Source organism: Lepidothrix coronata, unplaced genomic scaffold (assembly GCF_001604755.1).
Source record: "Lepidothrix coronata isolate B3197 unplaced genomic scaffold, Lepidothrix_coronata-1.0 Scaffold47, whole genome shotgun sequence".
Lineage (NCBI taxonomy): Eukaryota > Metazoa > Chordata > Aves > Passeriformes > Pipridae > Lepidothrix > Lepidothrix coronata.
This window is the reverse complement of record NW_016690227.1, coordinates 5,571,506-5,589,364: the sequence shown is the minus strand read 5'-3', so window position 1 is coordinate 5,589,364 and position 17,859 is coordinate 5,571,506. Positions and strand designations below refer to the sequence as shown.

At 38.8% G+C, this 17,859-nt stretch overlaps 1 protein-coding gene across 3 annotated transcripts in view; it reads left to right on the top strand.

Annotated features, from left to right (window-relative positions):
• Positions 1-17,859, top strand: part of MOCOS (molybdenum cofactor sulfurase) — a 215,894-nt gene that overhangs the window by 30,621 nt on the left and 167,414 nt on the right. Inside the window, exon 2 of one of the 3 annotated variants that reach the window (XM_017814905.1) lies at positions 4,479-4,674. The exons of the other annotated variants lie outside the window; for them this stretch is intronic. Coding sequence (XP_017670394.1) covers positions 4,649-4,674 — 26 coding nt within the window. The 5' untranslated portion in view covers positions 4,479-4,648. The remainder of the gene's footprint in view (positions 1-4,478; positions 4,675-17,859) is intronic. 3 annotated transcript variants of the gene reach the window in all.

Here is a 17,859-nt window from a genome sequence, read left to right as displayed (position 1 = left end):
CACCAGCTTTCTGGAGAAAGCATTTATTTTTACTTTTTCTACAACCGTCTCTTATTGCTGTGCAGGATGACAACCTATAGCCAAATGGAAATGGAAGAGACTACCTACAAGGAATAGCTGTTTTCAAAAGCAGCCACTTATAGCCGGATAGAGCAATACCTACAGCCCTTCAGAGTCTTTTGAGCAGACCTGTGTGCTCATATGCAGTGTTAGCATTCTGATTTCCATTTACTCTCAGTGTTATTGCAACGTTGCTGTTTCATCGTTCTGCTTATCAAGGCACAGTAGGAAGTGTAACTGTTTCTAGAATAATTGCTATTGTACTCTCTGCTCTTTGTCGTTAGTGAGTAAGGAAATAGACTTTCACCTTGTAAGAAACCTAGATTACTTTAAAAGAGCTTACATCCTCAGCTTGTATTATTTTGGATCCTACTTTATGACTTTTTTAAGAGCAGTATGGGAGTTGACAAGAACATACTAGTGGTTTTGTTGGGTGGTTTTTTGTTTGTTTTGATTTTTTTTTTAAATTCCCTCTGCATCTAAATGAACATTTTCAGTATCGTACCTAATAGAATTTGTCATCGGTCCCTATAAAAATTCAGCCATTATTCCCCAATAAAAATTTAAAAAGCATAGTCATCAAAAAGGCGTAGTCATAAAAATTGAGGAAGAAAATGCCCTAAAAGCACTGTCAGTAAGTCAGCTATCTAAAAGGCAATAAAAGTATATTAAAAATCTATACTTCTATGCCATTGCAGCTAATCAAAATATGAAATGTTACAATACAGGGAGACAGGCAGCTCTGTCCTGCGTTACAGTGCATAGACTGTATTTCCTCTGTGAAAAAATAATTCAGCGGGTAATTTCAGAAATCTTAAAATTAGTTGCTTGCATGTAATTCTGATTTTGGCACATGGCTGCAGTCAGAAGTATACCTCTTTTTTCAGTGTTTGACCCGAAGAAAATATAATTTTATTTTGGGGGGGTTTCTTTTAGTTTTTTGGTTTGATTTTTCAATGGCATGGCACAACCAACTATTTAAAAATAAACACAAAACTTAATTTCAGGTTTATATTTGTCAACATTGCTAATAGCAGCATCAGAATAGACTTTCCTAATCTGGCAGTGTACACTGTTTCATGGTACAAAGCTGAATGATTTGGTTTTACCTTCATATCTGCTTGACAGAGAGAAACCACTCTTAGAATGTGGATTTGCAAGAAAACAAATAATTAAATAATTGAGTCAGTGGATGTTTTCTAAGATTTACAAAATTATAATAAGATGGCTTACCTCTTGACCAACTCAAGTGCAATAAGAGTAGAAATAGCTGTTTTATTCTTAAAAACATTGCTTCTCTTTTCTTGAAGTGGAACTGCTGAGTGATTTTTAACATTGTGCATATCTCCACATTAACCATGAGTGATGCTGAGAAGAGGAAGCAAGAACTGTAATAAACCTTACCAAAATGTATTAAATGTATGCATCAAAAGATTATAGATCCTTTTTATGACTTTGCTTATGGATGTATGGAAGTGCCATTGCTCCACTTAAATACAGCTAAAGAACAGGAGTACAGTATCTCCTTATGATGTTGCAGTTAATGCAACTAGGAAATTCATTACATTGAGTATTAAATAACCCTTTTCCCATATACAAGCATTTAAAAATACTATCTTTCTGAATATTTTAAAACACTGTCCTTGTGGATCTTACCCTTGCAATATCAAATAGTGCAGCCGTGTCTTCTGACCAGAGCCAGACTGAAGTTTTAGTGTTGTTTGAAGTTTCTAGTGTGTTTAAAATATACAACAGGATACTTTTTCATTTAAACACAGTGTTGTTGTAATAGGCTTTTGATGTTCATCCTTGAACTTTCAGGTACTGTGGTATGTTAAACTGAATCCTACTTCAGGAATTCAAATAAATATTTCAAAAGGCCAGAAATTTCATCTGTGATTTCAGTACCAAGCATCTCCTAGATTGCGGCAATATGTGTATTACAGAATTTTGTTGCTGAAGCTAAAAGGATTGGACATTGAGCTAAATGGGATCAAGTTTAAATATAGAACCAAAACATGCATTTTTATAAAGGCTCCTCTCAAAATATGCCATCTAAGTGAACTATAAGAGGAGAATAATCTCTGTGGCCTGTCATACAAACAAAAAAAGGTGCAGCAGGCATGCATAAAATGACTGTAAATGTCTTAGTATTTTAAAAATATATTTTTTCTGTGGTAAAACATACAGGTGGTACTAAATTTTGCTAAGGAAGCAGTCCCATAAATGCTGTTTATAATTTCATTTGCATTTATTTGTAGAGAACATTTCATGATAGCAAGGTAAAGCTTTACATTCCTTCTATACACATCATACTTTGCTTATGAAATGTTTTCATTCCAAGTCTTGTTTTTTAAGTTATCACATATTTTGAAATGCTGCTACGTGCGAGATAAGAATTTTTTATTGATTCCCAGGTTTAAGCAGTTCTGTGTCTGAAAACAGTAGTGTTGGAACTGATACATACATGAAAATGAGTTGACCTTTCCTACACAGTTAGAAGTAGTAGATACAGTATCTGCTTAGTATTGATTTGCCCTTTGCAAAGGTCATTGACAGGAGACCATACGGATGAGTGACATCTGAGCACTGCATCCTGTCCTCCTTAATGGCACCTATCAACTTGAAAACCTTGTTTTAAAACTAGGATGGTTCAGCCCTTTTGCATGCTTGTTTTATAATGCCATTTGCAAATCCTGCTTTTCCTCCTTGTCCTGATCCCACTGCTCAGGGGGGCAAGTCTGAAATACCACAGTCGGTGAAGTCCAGCAAAAGGACTGAGGTGACTCTGTACATGGCAAATGGGAGAAGCATTGGAAGACAATTATAGATAGGTTTTTTGGAAGAGTTTACGCAAGAGGGTGATCTTTTTCTCGTGATTCATAAAATTATTTAGGCGTGCAGTAAAACAATCCCAGTGTGCCACAGTGAGGTGGCTGATATCCCCACTCTGTGCTCTGTTATGTACTGAATGACAACAGAGCAGTGGCTTTGGTGCAGATGCTTCTTGTTTTCTCCTTGGCCACACCTAGCCTTTTATGCAAAGGACTCTATTTTATGAACAGCTGTTTCCAGGAGTCAATCATTACTTTTGCTGGCTTTACTCTTAGCAATCCTATGCAAGGTATTAAAAAGCTTCTGGTCACAGTAATAGGTACTGTTATTTTTGAATGAGAGACTGGATTAAGAACAAATAAAATCAGTCTGTCTTACTTTGGAACTTTGCTCCTGGACTTTCATCTCTGTTTTAATAAATTCATTAATCATTAACTTGATAAACTGAAGCTTTAGAAATGAGTTTGCTAATACCTTCTGTTACTCTCCCGGTAGTCAGCTTTATACCTTCATGGTTTATATAAAGAGATTGCAGTAAATAAAATTGGTACATTGATGGTCATGGTCTCTGGCTAATCTTTGTTGCAAAGAGAGTCAAATCTGGAATGCTTCATTTATTGAAGGAAATAAATATTTCAGTAAAGTAAATTAAAATCTGGAGGTCAAGATTGCTAGTTTATGAACACAAAGGATGAAATGCTTCTAGGCAATTCTGAGTTTAATTTGTATGGGTGGTTAGAATGTTTTGTAAAGAGGTCTGAAAAAGACTGGATACAACCTTTACTTTTTTTTTCTTTCTGATTCAGAAAAAACCCCTCAGGAATCTGCCTTTTTAATATGGCTGCGACAAAGGAGCTATGGAGACTAAGTTTAAAACTGATCTTTCTGTGCCATTGCTCTCTAGATAACAGAGTAGGGAGAGTGGTACAGGCTTACTTGGATTCAGGCCACCGTTTTAAATCACATTTTTAAAACGCACACAGCCTCCCTACCTCCTCAGCTGCTTTTTTAGCAGGGACCAGTGGCCTCTGAGTCCATGGGGAAGTCTATGAAAGGGCACATGAGCCGATGAATGAGATAGTCCAGTTGGAACAAAATACTGATTAATAAAAATACTGATTGATAAAAATAGTGAGATTTCCCCAATGCAAATTGCTTTTTCCCCCCCTTCTCTTCATCTCTTTGTCTTTTTCGGGGATTTTATGGAAGCTTTTTTCTGCTCTCTAGGCTGTACAACATTTATAGAAGAAAGGTAGTGTTCTTCCCTCTTCTGGATTTGCAGTTACTTCCTAAGAAGCAGTTCAGTGAGACACCGATCTGTGACTTTTCTGGTAACACCTCTTGCCCTGGCTGTTCAGTGAGCAGTAACATAGTCCTGACTGGCTCTTGGGAACACTAGCATCTCCTTTGCCAACTCCAGGGGAGCCTGACAACTTCATTACTGGCCTAGATGGTTATTTGTATTTTAAGTAAGGCTTTTGGCAGACCAGATATTTAGTACAAATAAAATTTCTGCCGTCCCCTGTGTGCACCTGCTGTGCTTGACAACTCTGTTCTGACTTCAGCGCACTTCTATTTCTCAGTACAAGTTATGTAGCATTGGAGAGGTGCTCCATCTGATTGAAGTCAAGAAATGTTGAATGCCATCTACAATTATGTATGTTGTCCAAAGTTCTGCTGATATTTTTCCTCATGCCTAATTTTTTTGAAGACTGTGGACACTTTCTGGTTTGCTCCATCTGAAACTGACTCAATGATCCTCTACCAAGAAATGCACAGGTGATGAAAGTTTAACCTCTGCTGCTTGTATCTTATATTTAAAATCATAGCCTTGGAAAATAGTCTTTCTGTGAAGTTAGCAAACCCAGTATTGAGCTCCATTTTGAATCTTGCTGATTTCACTTGTAAAACAATATGAGTACTTCATCTGTTGTTATAATTAAGCTGTAGAAGACACATTAAAGCATTCCAAAGGGCTTCCTTGGTGGCATCTGTGTCTCAATGAATCTGAAATTCCTGGTGTCATTTCTGCTGCAAGGCACAGCTTTTTGCACTCATCCTTTATTTGCCATCTGAGCCCCACCTTGCTGCAGTTTTTACCAGCAGGCTTGAATCCTTAAATGGTCATCATTTGTATTATGACTTTGTTTCCCCTCATCCAAAATTCTGACCGTCAGTTCTGACTCTAATTACTGTTCTGTTCCCTCAGCACTTTGGTACTGGTTTTGTTGCCCACTGTTGATGATCCTGAATGATCATGATTTTTAGTGCTTTAAACACTGATATCCACTGAAGTAGTTTTATTATGAACTTGACCTAAGTGAATAGCTGTTAGTGTTACTTATATAACACTATATAAGGGGGATAGTTAGTTCATGATGTATTATTTGAATTTTGAGTATATTTGTTTTTAACCGCTGGTGAACTTCTAACTTCCTGAATATAGCAATGTATTCAGGATCTTCTGGGTTTTTTCTCCAGAAGCAGATATGATCTGCAAGTAATAGTAACTTTGGGGCAGTTGACTCTGTGTTTGAGTGATTTCATCACTTTTTTTTTCCTCTCAGTTGTGATGTAGCCTTAGAATTATCTTCTATCCCTGTTACATCAAGTGTAAATGTGGCTGCCTTCTCATCTCTGATAATGCCATTTCCTCTGTGCATTGTTCCAGGCTATCTGTAGCTCAGCCAGTCTTCTTACAGGCAGAGCAAATATATTTGCTTTGTCAAGTGATAATGCATGTTGTCAGCTCTCTTTCTCTAATGAGCAGGTTATTTACAGCAGCAATACTAGATGCTGTAGTCCTAAAACTTTTTTTTTTCTCTGCCCTCTGCAGCCTGCTATCTTGCTTGAATTCTCAGTTAATATCCCATGTCTTTTAAGAGTTGTTTTCTTTTTTCCTCCACCCCCCCCACACACACTCCCGCCCCCCAGCACTGAGACAGCACTTAGCCACAGGCTGAGTGTCCATTATATATATAACAGCCTGTTAGTGAGGTCATTGCTGCCCTAATGAAAACTTTTCTATGGCAAAAAAGCAGTCAGCTGCATGGCTTTCGGACTGCTCAGAGATCGTGTTAAACACCAGAGGGAGCAGAGCTGGTGGGAGCATTGCAGCAGTAGAGTTAAGCAGAAGAAACTGAGAAGGGGAACTGCAGAAGGATGGCAGGTGACTGATGGTAGGTGGCAGATGACAGGTGATGATGTGGTGTAAACCAGCCACCTTAACTCCAGCGGGGATGAAACAAGTGTGTGTGGGCCCAGTAAGGGTGTTAGGGGGCCTGGTTTCAGGACAGCTGGGTCAGAAATGTATCCCAGCTGGTATGGTTCAAGTGTATGGGAATTCTTGAGAAGCTAGTATCCTTCTGTTCCTACACCAAAATTTTATGTTGCCTATAGGCTTTTGTGGTCTTTTCTACCATTAACCCCTTCTGATGCATTTGTGTAGAGGAGTCCTTTACCATTCTCCTGTTTTCATAGGTTGAACAAGATAAACTCCTCTAGATTCTACTTCCAAGGTGCATTCTTCATCCACCGCCCCAATCTGTCTCTGGGTTTGATCTGGATTACCCTAATCTTTCTGAAATGTGTAGCCAAAATAGAATGGGGTTGTTGAATTAAGTCCTGCGGTATGGCACTTGAGTGTATGGTAATTGAGACAGCATAAAAGATTCTTGAAATGGTGATGTGACTTCATCAAATATTCTGGGTGCTATGAGAAAACAAAAATATTATAAAGCTAAGGGAATGGCACAAGCATTTCAAATGAATAGAGGAAATCTGTAGGCACAATGGATTTCTAGTAAGAAAGAAAGCACATATTTCTGAAGATTCTGCTAGAATGTAATAAATTTATTGGAACATGATCTTTCTTGTTTGTTTTTGTTATGAAATTTCATGCTATGCTGAAAGTGATAATGTGGTCCATAAACTGGTTGATACTTATATGAATGGGGCCTCTGGTGGTCTAGTGGTTAGGGTGCAGGACTCTCACCGCTGCGACCCGGGTTCGATTCCCGGCCCCCCGGGCAGATGGAGCTCGTCAGCCCTGTGAGGCAATCCATCTAAGAGAAGGTCACTCTAAACAAACCTACGTCCTGAGACCCTCACTGCCACTGTCCAAGCTTGCTCGGCCCCGGCAGATGAACCTCAGGATTAAAGGGTGGGCTCAGTTCAGCGCACGCTGTGTCTCACCTAAAAAATCCACTGCGCAGGCTCGAAGGGTTAATGACCTTTCCCAAATCTTCGCTCGCGAAGTCTGGCCATACATACATACTTATATGAATGGAGCAAAAATTAAAGGAGATTCTGAGATTTTGTAGAGAGGGTTATTGTTTAATGAGATCACATTGACTTATAGGAGAGAAAATGATTTTATTAACTTTATCACTTTAAACATCTAGTTCTTTCAAGCTAAATACACTAACTTTCCTTGGTAGTTTGAAATTATAGCAAATAAGTACCTAAAACTCAGATGGACCTTTGTAATATATGCTGGCAATATGTGTGAGTTCCTTCTATCTTTCATTATTCTTTCATTTCTCTGCTTATTTCATTGATTCAAGTTTCTTACCTGTTTTAAACCTTATTTCTAATTTGAACGTTGTAAGCAAAGATGATGTCCTTGAAATTAAAGGGTGCCTTTAAGAAGCAGCACAAGTCATGGTAAGATACAGGAATGTGAAGGATAATGAGGGAAGACTGAATAGAACTGTCTCCTTTATATTAAGGTTAATACCAACTAGTGAATCCAGGTTTAATTTGCTAGATTTTATTACTATATTTGATATGTGTCAAGGCAGAAGAAAATTGCATCACTGATATTACTGAGTGCCAGCTCAATAATGTGTTGCTAATAATTTAGAATTTATTGTAAGCTTTTGGATGGTGAGACTGTTTAGAGGAGTAAGATGTATATGCTTTGGATTTTATGGAGAATCCCTAGGCTTGTAATGAATCCAGTGATCACAACCATGGTGCTCATAAGAGCTCTTCAACACTCAGCCATCCTCTTACCACTTCTAGTTTGTCTGCCTTTACTCTTTTAAAGGTGTTTAGTATTTCAATAAATTTTTTTTTGCAAATACCTTTCATGTGATAGAGGAGGTTTTAGAGACATGAGTCACTTCTTAGTAACTCTGTTAATGTTCACAGATATTTCTGACTTGTGATAAACTATGTATGAAAACGGTGTTGTCTTGCAGGACTTAAAAACAAAACAAAACCAAACCAAACAAACAAACAAAAACAAAACCACAAAAAGATGAAAGATGATGAACAATACTAAAACTGACCTCTGGAATATAATGCTGAAGCTTTTGAGCTAACAAGGGAAACACTGCAGCAGAGGTGTGAGGCACAATACTAGTTAATTTTTGCCCTGCTAAGAAAAATTTCACTGACCTATTCGTTCAAAAATCCTGGTGCCAAAATCCTGTGTGGTGTCCAATTCAGTCTTCTTTTAGGAGCCTGACTCTCTGGTGAGCTGACTGTGAAACTTCCAGTTCAATGACTGTCCATGCTAACTTGCAATAGGAGAAAGCAATCTGCCTGCCAGTAAGAGCTGTCTCAAGATGCTTACACTCTTGCTGTAAATTCATAAAAGCTGAAGGTTGTTTTATTTCACACAGATCTGTCTTTCTGTGGAAGGTGAAAATGAGAGTCCAAAATGGTCTGTTAGAAAATAGCTGCCCTGCTCGTCTCTCAGGGCTGGAAAGCCTTTAGTCCCACACTGAGACACTCCAAACCCTTAAGTCTCCTTGTACCAGCTTATTTGGAAAGTACCTGTCTGGCCTTCCAAGGACTGAACAGCCTGCCATATATGTAGAACTTTAATTGTGCCAAAATGTTTAATGTGAACTCCATAAATATCGTATACAGTACAATGGAGGTTTTCAGTAACATACTTGGGAAATGTTTCCTTCCCTGCAAAAAGTATTTATGGATGATTTTGACCACTTGATTGTTATTTGCATTCATTTTTAGCACTTCGGGTGTTGCCATGCTTTGAAACTGTACAGACCTCTGAAGTGTTGTGGCTGAGACAGTGTACAAAGGCAGTGACTGAGCCTGGATTAAAACAGATCTTCTAACCCTTCTTGGTTATATTCCTCCTATGTAAATAGTGTGCTACAAGCACGTAATTTCTGCATTATTGTCCATGACTCCAGCACAAACCACCTGTGTTTGATTGTGATGAGTTAAATGTGCTGCTGTAGTAGATTGAAAGGAGTTTGCAAATCTGTCAGCAATAGGTTACCTCAGCTAAGGAAGAAACCTAAACAACCATGGTATAGTTTGGTTAATCAAACTTGCCTGAGCCAAAATAGGTAGCAGCAGTGCCTCTCCTCCCTCCTACAGGGCTGACATAGTTGCTTAGAAGAAAGAGAGAGGCCTCTGACATTCCAGTAACACTTGTCAGCTGTCTTGAGTGGGTGTCACAGTAAATAGGATGCTGTTGCTTGCATTCAAGTCTCCTTCTCTCTCCTTTGTGTGGGAGAAAGTTTTACCAGCCTTACATGTGCCAGCCTTACAGGGCATGGTCTGGGCCATATGCATTGTCTGAAGGAGGTGTACAAGGGTAACTTTCTGTCAGTCAGTGGAAAACCCTTGTGTGGGATGTAGCCCAGTTATTAGTATAACATGCTGCTTCATTTGTGAGAGAAAAATAAAATAAAATAAATTAATTTACTTTATAGGCATAGGTACAAGCAAGATAGTTTTTCAATGCCTTGAGCTATACCTGTGAAAATCTAAAATCGTGGATACATCATGTAGCTCACAGTTGCAGTTCAGATACAAAAGGCTTCAACTGAAAAAGCCATAGAACATTCACAAACCACTGCGAGTTTATCTGACTGTGTTTGCCTATTTAAACATCCAAATGGGATGGGATCACTATAGCAAATAGTACTGGTGTTTAGCGTTTGTAATGAACTTCAGAATGAGTTTGATGAAGTATGCTTTTAGTATAAATTAGACTTAAGCTGCACTGCCAAAATGTGGTATTATAGGTGGCATTCTTAACAGTGAAGTGCAAATGAAATTCTGCCTGCTTTTAATTAAATAAGCACACACACCACTCAATTTTGGAAATTTAATTCTCCTGATCTGAAGTCTCGGGCCCTGAACAGCTATTGTAATTTGAAAGATCATGCTGATATATTTCAAGGCTGTTTGTACTTATCAAAATACTCATGCTGTTTTATTTTGTAAATTTGGGGCCCTTTTGATTTCTGTGGTTATTTTTTAAAAATTGTGTGAAAAAGAGCTAAGGTAACCTTTTTCCTTGTTGTGACTCATGAACATCAGAGCTGTAAGCACACAAGTATCAATTGCTAAAGCACCTGGATTCTGGTGTTTCTGCTGAGTAGCTGGTGGTTTTGGTTGTCCCTTGTGGACAGTGCAGTGAAGTATGTTGCTGTTCATGAAGTAGTCTTGCCTGGCAATTCAGAGCTGTCACAGGCCTTCTGAAGTGGAAAGGGTGTGACCACAAATTCTTGCTGGGAAGGTTCCCTGCCGTTTTTAAGTGCATGGCCTTGATAAGATGTTGGCTGATGTTCCTTCCTATAGACAGGTCATAAGGCTGGAAGGAGAGAGTCTTCTACAAGACATAATGAATTTGCCCATACCAGTGCTAATTACTTGATTCTCACTGTAGTGAGAAGATCTGCACAGCTAATTTAATAGGGGGGCAAAAATAGGAAAAATAAACATCAACATTCATCTAATACTGTGCTTTGAGTTACAAGTCTTTTAGAGAAATTAATATGTACTTAATTCATTTCCTCTGTGTCTACTTTCATTACCATATGATTGAAGTTACTACAAACTAAAACAAAGGTAGATATAAAGTCTTTAAGGGATGAGAAATACAATTTTATTTGACAAGGGTACATGATATGAAGTAAGGTCTAGTTAATTAGCTACTATGTAAAAAAGAGTTGCTGTTTCTTGAGCTTGGAATAGTCAAATTTAAATGTTTTAATGAAAGGTTTTTTGCATACAAATACCTGCATTCAAACTATTTCAGAGGCATATATAAGAGGTACCAATCTTTTTGAAAATGTTTATATATGGTTTATGTGTTTTGGAGCCATCTCAATTTTATTTTCACAGCCTAAAGTATTTTTGCACCTCTATTATAAGTAATTTAAAAACAGTGGCATATAATATTTTCTATGACACTTGCTTGACTTTCATTTTCAAGTCTAATTGAGGTTTACTTGCAATGAATTTGAGCTATCAAATCACTTAAGCCATTACTGTAGCAGAAGCACTTTGCCTTTAGGGTGTACTTGTATTTCTGCATTAGTAGGTTTGTGCTTTGTACCTGTATTGTGAAAGTCCCTGTATCAAACTCAAACAAGAGAAATGGAAATTAAATTCTCTCTTTTCGTTCCCTCTTCCTACCTGAGAGAATTTTTCTGATGTGGCTATGTTGATTTCTTAGCGTATACCTGACCAATACAGTAACTATGATAGTAGACTTAGGTAAATATGGAATTAAGCATTTGGGAAAACAATATTCAACATAACTTTTTAAGAATTCAGAGTTATAGCATGCAATTAACAGCTTAATGGACCTTTACCTCTTCTAGCAGCTCATTTTAAATGAGACAGATTGCTTGGCAATGTTTAATAAAAAGTTTGATTACATACAGTATGTAAAATGAAGACTTTAAAATTAAGCATGTTCAGAAGTAATTTCTCTCAAGCACACGTGGGTTGCTACAAAAGGAGAGTGTGTGTGAACTTGATGACTTAGAATATAATTACTGAGGTGCGTAGCATATTGTAAGTCATTTAAAATTTGTGAATGGGAGTTCTGTGGGAAGGTTTAATCACAGCAAAATATAAATGTTGCTAAGCTTGTTTTTACTACCACAGTGAAAGAATCACCCTGGTGATTTATTCTGCGTAACCTACAGGTCAGTACCATTTTCTAGAAGGGAAAAGAAAAAACAGCAAAACATTATTTGGTGAACACAGGTCAGCAGACTTACCTGGTGGGGCATTCTGTGTTTGCAGTGGCTTTTAAGGGAGCCATGGGATGAGTTGTGACATAAATAATGCTCTACCAGCTTTGGTCACGTGCTGTTACTATTTCCCATGGTCTCCTTCCAGGCCTTTTCCAGAGGTACACTCATGGTACTGTAGCCAACAGACTGGAGCTGCTGACAGTTGTTTCAAGTCCATATGCTGGATATGGTGCTGAAGCAGTGTAGTCACATACGCACTCAGTGTCAGCTGTGGCAAAGACGGGTAGTTTTGTGCAGGCAGCAGGGCAGGCAAAGGGAGGTGGTCAAACCACTGCTTCCAGACTCAGAGCAGCTCATAATAATGCCTATAGCATGTGGCATGCCTAAGGTCCCTGCTAGGCTGGGGTCCTGTCTCTGAAAGTGGGTCTGTAAGATGGCAAGTACTCCCCTGGAACATGGCCTTCTGTCAGTGCTCTGAGTGGATGCTCAAACTGCTTGAAACTTGCACTGACTTGTGGATGTGGGGCTGGAGAGTCCAGAATCCTGGGTATGACTTGGTAGAGAACAGCTTTCAGAAGGCTTTACATCTGGACATACTGTTCTAAACTAGTCTTAAACATTATTCCCACTCTTAATGGTGTTGGAGAAGTTGTGGTAGATGGCTTTTGGCTCCAAAGTTCTTGGGTCTAGCACAAGGAATTGTGATGCTACTGATACAATGTAAAGAAGAAAATAAGAATCTTAAATTCTTCCTAGAAAATCGTGAGGAGATTATTATTGTGTTATGCAACGTATTAAGGTCTATTAGACCTATTAGAAAATGAATGCATCTTCCTCCAGTGCATTGATAGTCATACTGCCACTAAACTTTCTGAACTTAGAGTGTTTAAGTTTGTTGAACACGATCTGTTATATGCTAATGGTGTTATATTTTCTTATTTATGTAGGTAATTTTAAATGGAGCCTCTCACCATTGTACTAGGTGCTTTGCAGAAAAATTAAAAACATAAATTACATAAGCTACCTGCGGTGGATATAGTAAGCTAAGGCTGTTGATAAAAATGACCACCAAATCATATAGCTGAGTTCTCTGAAATAAAACTAAGAACAGAGAAATGGATGCAAGTCAGGAAAGGAGAACTGCTAGTCAGATGCAAAATTAAACAGTGGGTCTGTGTACTTTCTTCTGGGTCCCAGCAGCAGTTTGTACCCGTCCAAAATGATTAATAGACTGGAAATAGGGTTCTAGCAAATTTAATCATATATTTTCTACATTTCTTGAATAAATGATTCTTTCTTTTTCCTCAGGCTCTCTTCTCTAGATATGTTCTTACAGGTTTATCTGCTGATTTAATAACAATGCAAAGGGGTTATTATGTTTTTGTTCTGCTACTGTGGGCAAGTGGTATGGCTACAGGAAAAAACTTTGAAAGGCAGAGCAGAGCAGCATTGCATGCAGAACCCTATTTTTGTGCTCTTTTATACCTGTGTAGTGCCTGTGATGTGCCTAGGAGGCTGGTAATGTGAAGAGAAAAAATACCAACAACAAATTCAAACCTGTGGGTGGTAGGCTACTGAGAAAGAAAACTCTTTGGTCTTTACATATGCAATTTTATTTCTGTGGAGCAGACTGAGATGAGACGCCCCAAAATAATTTTGAAACCCCAGAGGGTTCTTATACTGCTATGTGGCTGCCATGATTTTATTTTTATTGGTTATACTTTTCTCCATTCCACTAGCACACCTTTTAAGTTTTCCAAGAAATTCTGGTTGAGAAGTTTCTCAGCCATTTTCACATCCTCTTGCTGCTGAGCTCCACATTTTAGGACTTTGGACATTCTTTTCTATCCTCTAACATCATGACACAGGATAAGACTGATCGCATACTATTACTACCCAGGGAAGAATTACACTTTAAGGAGAAAAGACATACTCCCATTCATCACTGTTTTCTGTGATCTTATTTTTTTTCTTGCTTGTTTTCTATTCTAAATGTTATTTTCTCATTTCATAGACTGCATGGGTTTTACCTAACTCCTCAGCCTCTCTTCACGAATTTCACTGTCAGATGCTTTACTTCATGACATATTTTCCAGTTAAAAACACCTATATGAAATCGTCTTCTGAAGAGCTGCTGGAAAGCAGCAGCCTCTAGCTTCTTGCACATTTCCTGCCTTGAAAAAATTTGACAAGGCTACTGTGGACATGAGAATTTTGTAATGGCAGCAAACATTAAAAAAATACTCTGCGTTCAATAAACTACTAACCAAGTAATAACAAAAGAAACTCAAACCTCAAAACAGAATTTAAGATTCCTGCTTTTTGTGCCTCCATGGGACTTCAGGGTTCTGCACCTGGGTCTGTATCTTATGTCTGTGCAAAGGCTTATCTCTCTCTTGTGTACATGAGGAATGGTGCTTGCATTGACCATGAAATTAAAATTGTGAGACTGTGGGTGTCAAAGTCTACAGCTGTGACTTCTGCTCCCAAGAGAAAACCCAACATGGGCTCTGTAAATATTAGAAGACTTGCGGTGTCTTGCTTTTCATTTTTGAAAGCTTCTTGTTTGCACTTGTTTGCACTTGTTTGGGCTCAAATGGGCATTTTGCTTGATGGGCTGGCTTGGCTCCTGAGAGGGGGAATGCTTCATAGCAGGAGCCTGCTCACTTTTTTCCCCACTGGTAGTAGTTACTTGGCTCTATTTCAACTGCAACTGGGAAATTCAGTATCTGTTTTTCCCTGTGCCAAAGGTCTCTGAGACCTCTTCCCAGTAGTCATACTGGTTTGAAGTTAGACAGTATCCTCAGCAGGAGCTTGAGGTAGAGGTGCTACCAGAGGTTGTGTCATGGCATCAAGTTACTCCCTATTCCCCCAAGAGGCTAAAATTATCACTGTGGTTTGGCTTTCTGGTCATCTGTGAGTTTTTACTGTGATGATTTGCTTGTAACAACAGGACAAAGAAGTTACAGCAGCAACAGAGAGTCTGGGTTGGATAATCAGAGGGAAAGAAATGTATGAAGTAAAAAATATCAGGTAGATCCTATGTGTGCATGTCTAGTGGATGCCCCCAAATATATTTTCCTAAGTAGTCTTTTGTATCTGATTTGAGCCAAGGGTTTGAAATCTCATTTTTTCCCCTGAAGATGCCACTAACCATTGGTCAAGAGACTTGGTCCCTAAAATACCTCTTTTATCCAAGTAATATTAGTTATATGGGAAAGAAGTACAAAGTGGAGAAAGAAAATAGATGCACATTTTCTCTGTCTCTCTCACCTAGATTGTGTGATACTGGTCTCAAACTTCCAGTCTCAAACTTGCATAATGAACGCTGTGGTTCATTTTGTAATGGGGTTTTAGCTCTTCTGGGATTTCCTTTTATATCTCCTGGTGTTTTTGGGTTTATCCTTTGTGAAAAATGGAAAAAAAAAATCACAAACACTTGTGGATTCAAGAAAACCTCTCCAAACCCTTTCCTGTTCAGCATTTGGAGAAGTTACCTGGTTACCTGTGAAGTTTTCTTACTTTAGTAATTGCACAGACTCGTGATACTGCCAGGAAGCCTGGAGAAGAGGAGGCTGAGGGGAGACCTCATTGCAGTTAAAACTTCCTCATGAGGGGAAGAGGAGGAGCAGGCACTGATCTCTTCTCTGTGGTGACCAGTGACAGAACCCAAGGGAATGGTCTGAAGCTGTGTCAGGGGAGTTTAGGTTGGATATTAGAAAAAGGTTTTTCACCCAGAGTGTGGTTGTGTGCTGGAACAGGCTCCCCAGGGAAGTGGTCACAGCAACAAGGCTGACAGAGTTCAAGAAGTGTGCAGACGATGCTCTCAGGCACATGGTGTGACTTCTAGGTATGGTCCTGTGCAGGGCCAGGAGTTGGACTCAACGATCCTTGTGGGTCCCTTCCAACTGAGCATATTCTGTGATTATTTGATAATAGCTGGAAATCTGTGTGTGTAAATCAGGAAGGATCCACATCCTTAATGAGAAAAGGTCACTTCAGTTTTATGGTCTATTCTATATGCACAAAGCTAAAGAGTCTATACTGCTGTAAGTGGTTTCTGATTTCTTTTGATAACTTGTGTTTAGTTGTCAGACAGTATTTTTTTGTTTATGTACCACTGTAGTTTGGACATGCTATAAGAGGTGGGCTGTTCCATTTAACTTTTGCACTGAAATCTGTGCAGATGTTATGCAAAGGATTGTCTCCCAAAATGCATGGAGATGTGTTGCCAGTACCAAATATGTACTAATATCCTTTTCGTCTGCTCTCCTTATCTTTCATCTAATAGAAGAAAGTTTCATCTTGGTTTCATCTGAACCAAGAAGAGGTTTCTTTCTGCAGGATAGCTGAAGCAAGAGATATTATAAATTATAATAATTAATTTAAATGAAAGCTCCTTATTATTACCATAACCCAGAAAGAAAGCAATAGCACATGACAAATGAATGTGCAACTGTATGCATTATCTGAAAATACTTTCATTTCCTTGTTCCTGTACAATATTTGAGTTGATTTGAGCAAGGAAGAATACAGGGAGTATTTAGCCTCATGAAGCAGTGTGGGAGTGTCTGGGAGCCACAGAGTGTTGCAGAGATAGGGGTTGAGATCCCAGTTTTCAAGGGGGATTTTGCACAGTAACAGGAAAAAGTTCCATCAAAATCAAGGATATGCTTCTTTCTTCAGCTTAAAGAATTTAAAGTATTGGAGGAATCTGTAGATTTTCCAAAAGCTATTACTAAGTAATTACTGAATCTTATGCAGTTTTGGCATTGTTAGGGTTTGTGTTTCAGTGAGAGAAGCTATTTTAAATCACTATTGCCAAAATCTCTACCTTGATTAAATTCAAATATGGTAGAGGTCATCCTCTACCATGTCAGTTATTCATATGGGAGATTGATGATCAATTCTTGACTCAAATAGCTTAGCATTCCCTCAACACTCAATATTTTGAGGTAAATGGTGACAGAAGAGGAGAGAGACTGGTTTTTTTCCCCTTAGTTTGCAAACAGGCAACTGTGGTACAAGAAAGCAGAAAGACTTGCTCAAGATCACCCAAGAAACTGATGTAGGAAGTAGGTCTGCAGATCCAAAAGTCTCACTCAGCTTAATCTCCAGACAGCTCTTTGTCTATACACACAAAAGTAATTCTCTTTAACCAAAGCCACATTTGATATACAATAATACCTGCATTATTTCCCCCTCCCCACCTTTTTAAAATTTTTGGTATCAAGTTACAGAATCACAGAATCATATAGACTGGAAAAGACCTCCAAGATCAGGTCCAACCTTTGACCTATCACCACCGTGTCAAATAGACCATGGCACTGAGTGCCATGTCCAGTTATTTCTTGAACACCTCCAGGGATAGTGACTTTACCATCTCCCTGGGCAGTTCCTTCCAATTCTTAACCACCTTTTCTATGAAGAAATTCCTCCAAATGCCCAACTTAAACCTCCCCTGGTGCAGCTTGAGGCTATTTCCTCTTGTCCTATAGCTAGTGGCATGGGAGAAGTGGCTGACTCCCACCTTGCTGCAACCTCCTTTCAGGTAGTTATAGAGAGTGATAAGATCACCTCTGAGCCTCCTCTTCTCAAGGCTAAATAACCCAAGTTCCCTCAGCCGTTCCTCATGGGACTTACCCTCTAGACGCCTCACCAATTTTGTTGCCCTTCTCCGGACTCGCTCCAGCACCTTAGTGCCTGTCCTGAAGTGAGGGAAAAACCAGTTGTTCTCTTTGGAGAAGCTTTCTAGCAATTAAAGGAGAGAAGGGGTCTTCATCTCCACTTTATTGTTCTTGGGCATTTACCATCTGTCCTATCCCAGTTCTGTAGCTTATCAGTACTTTCTCTGAATTGGTGATTATACCAGTTCACACCATCACTTGGGTGGCAACAGAAGTGGAAATCTGACGGGTTTGGCACTGCCTTCCTAAAGTCATCTGGGTTGTGCCTTTCTCTGCTTTTTATATATATATATATA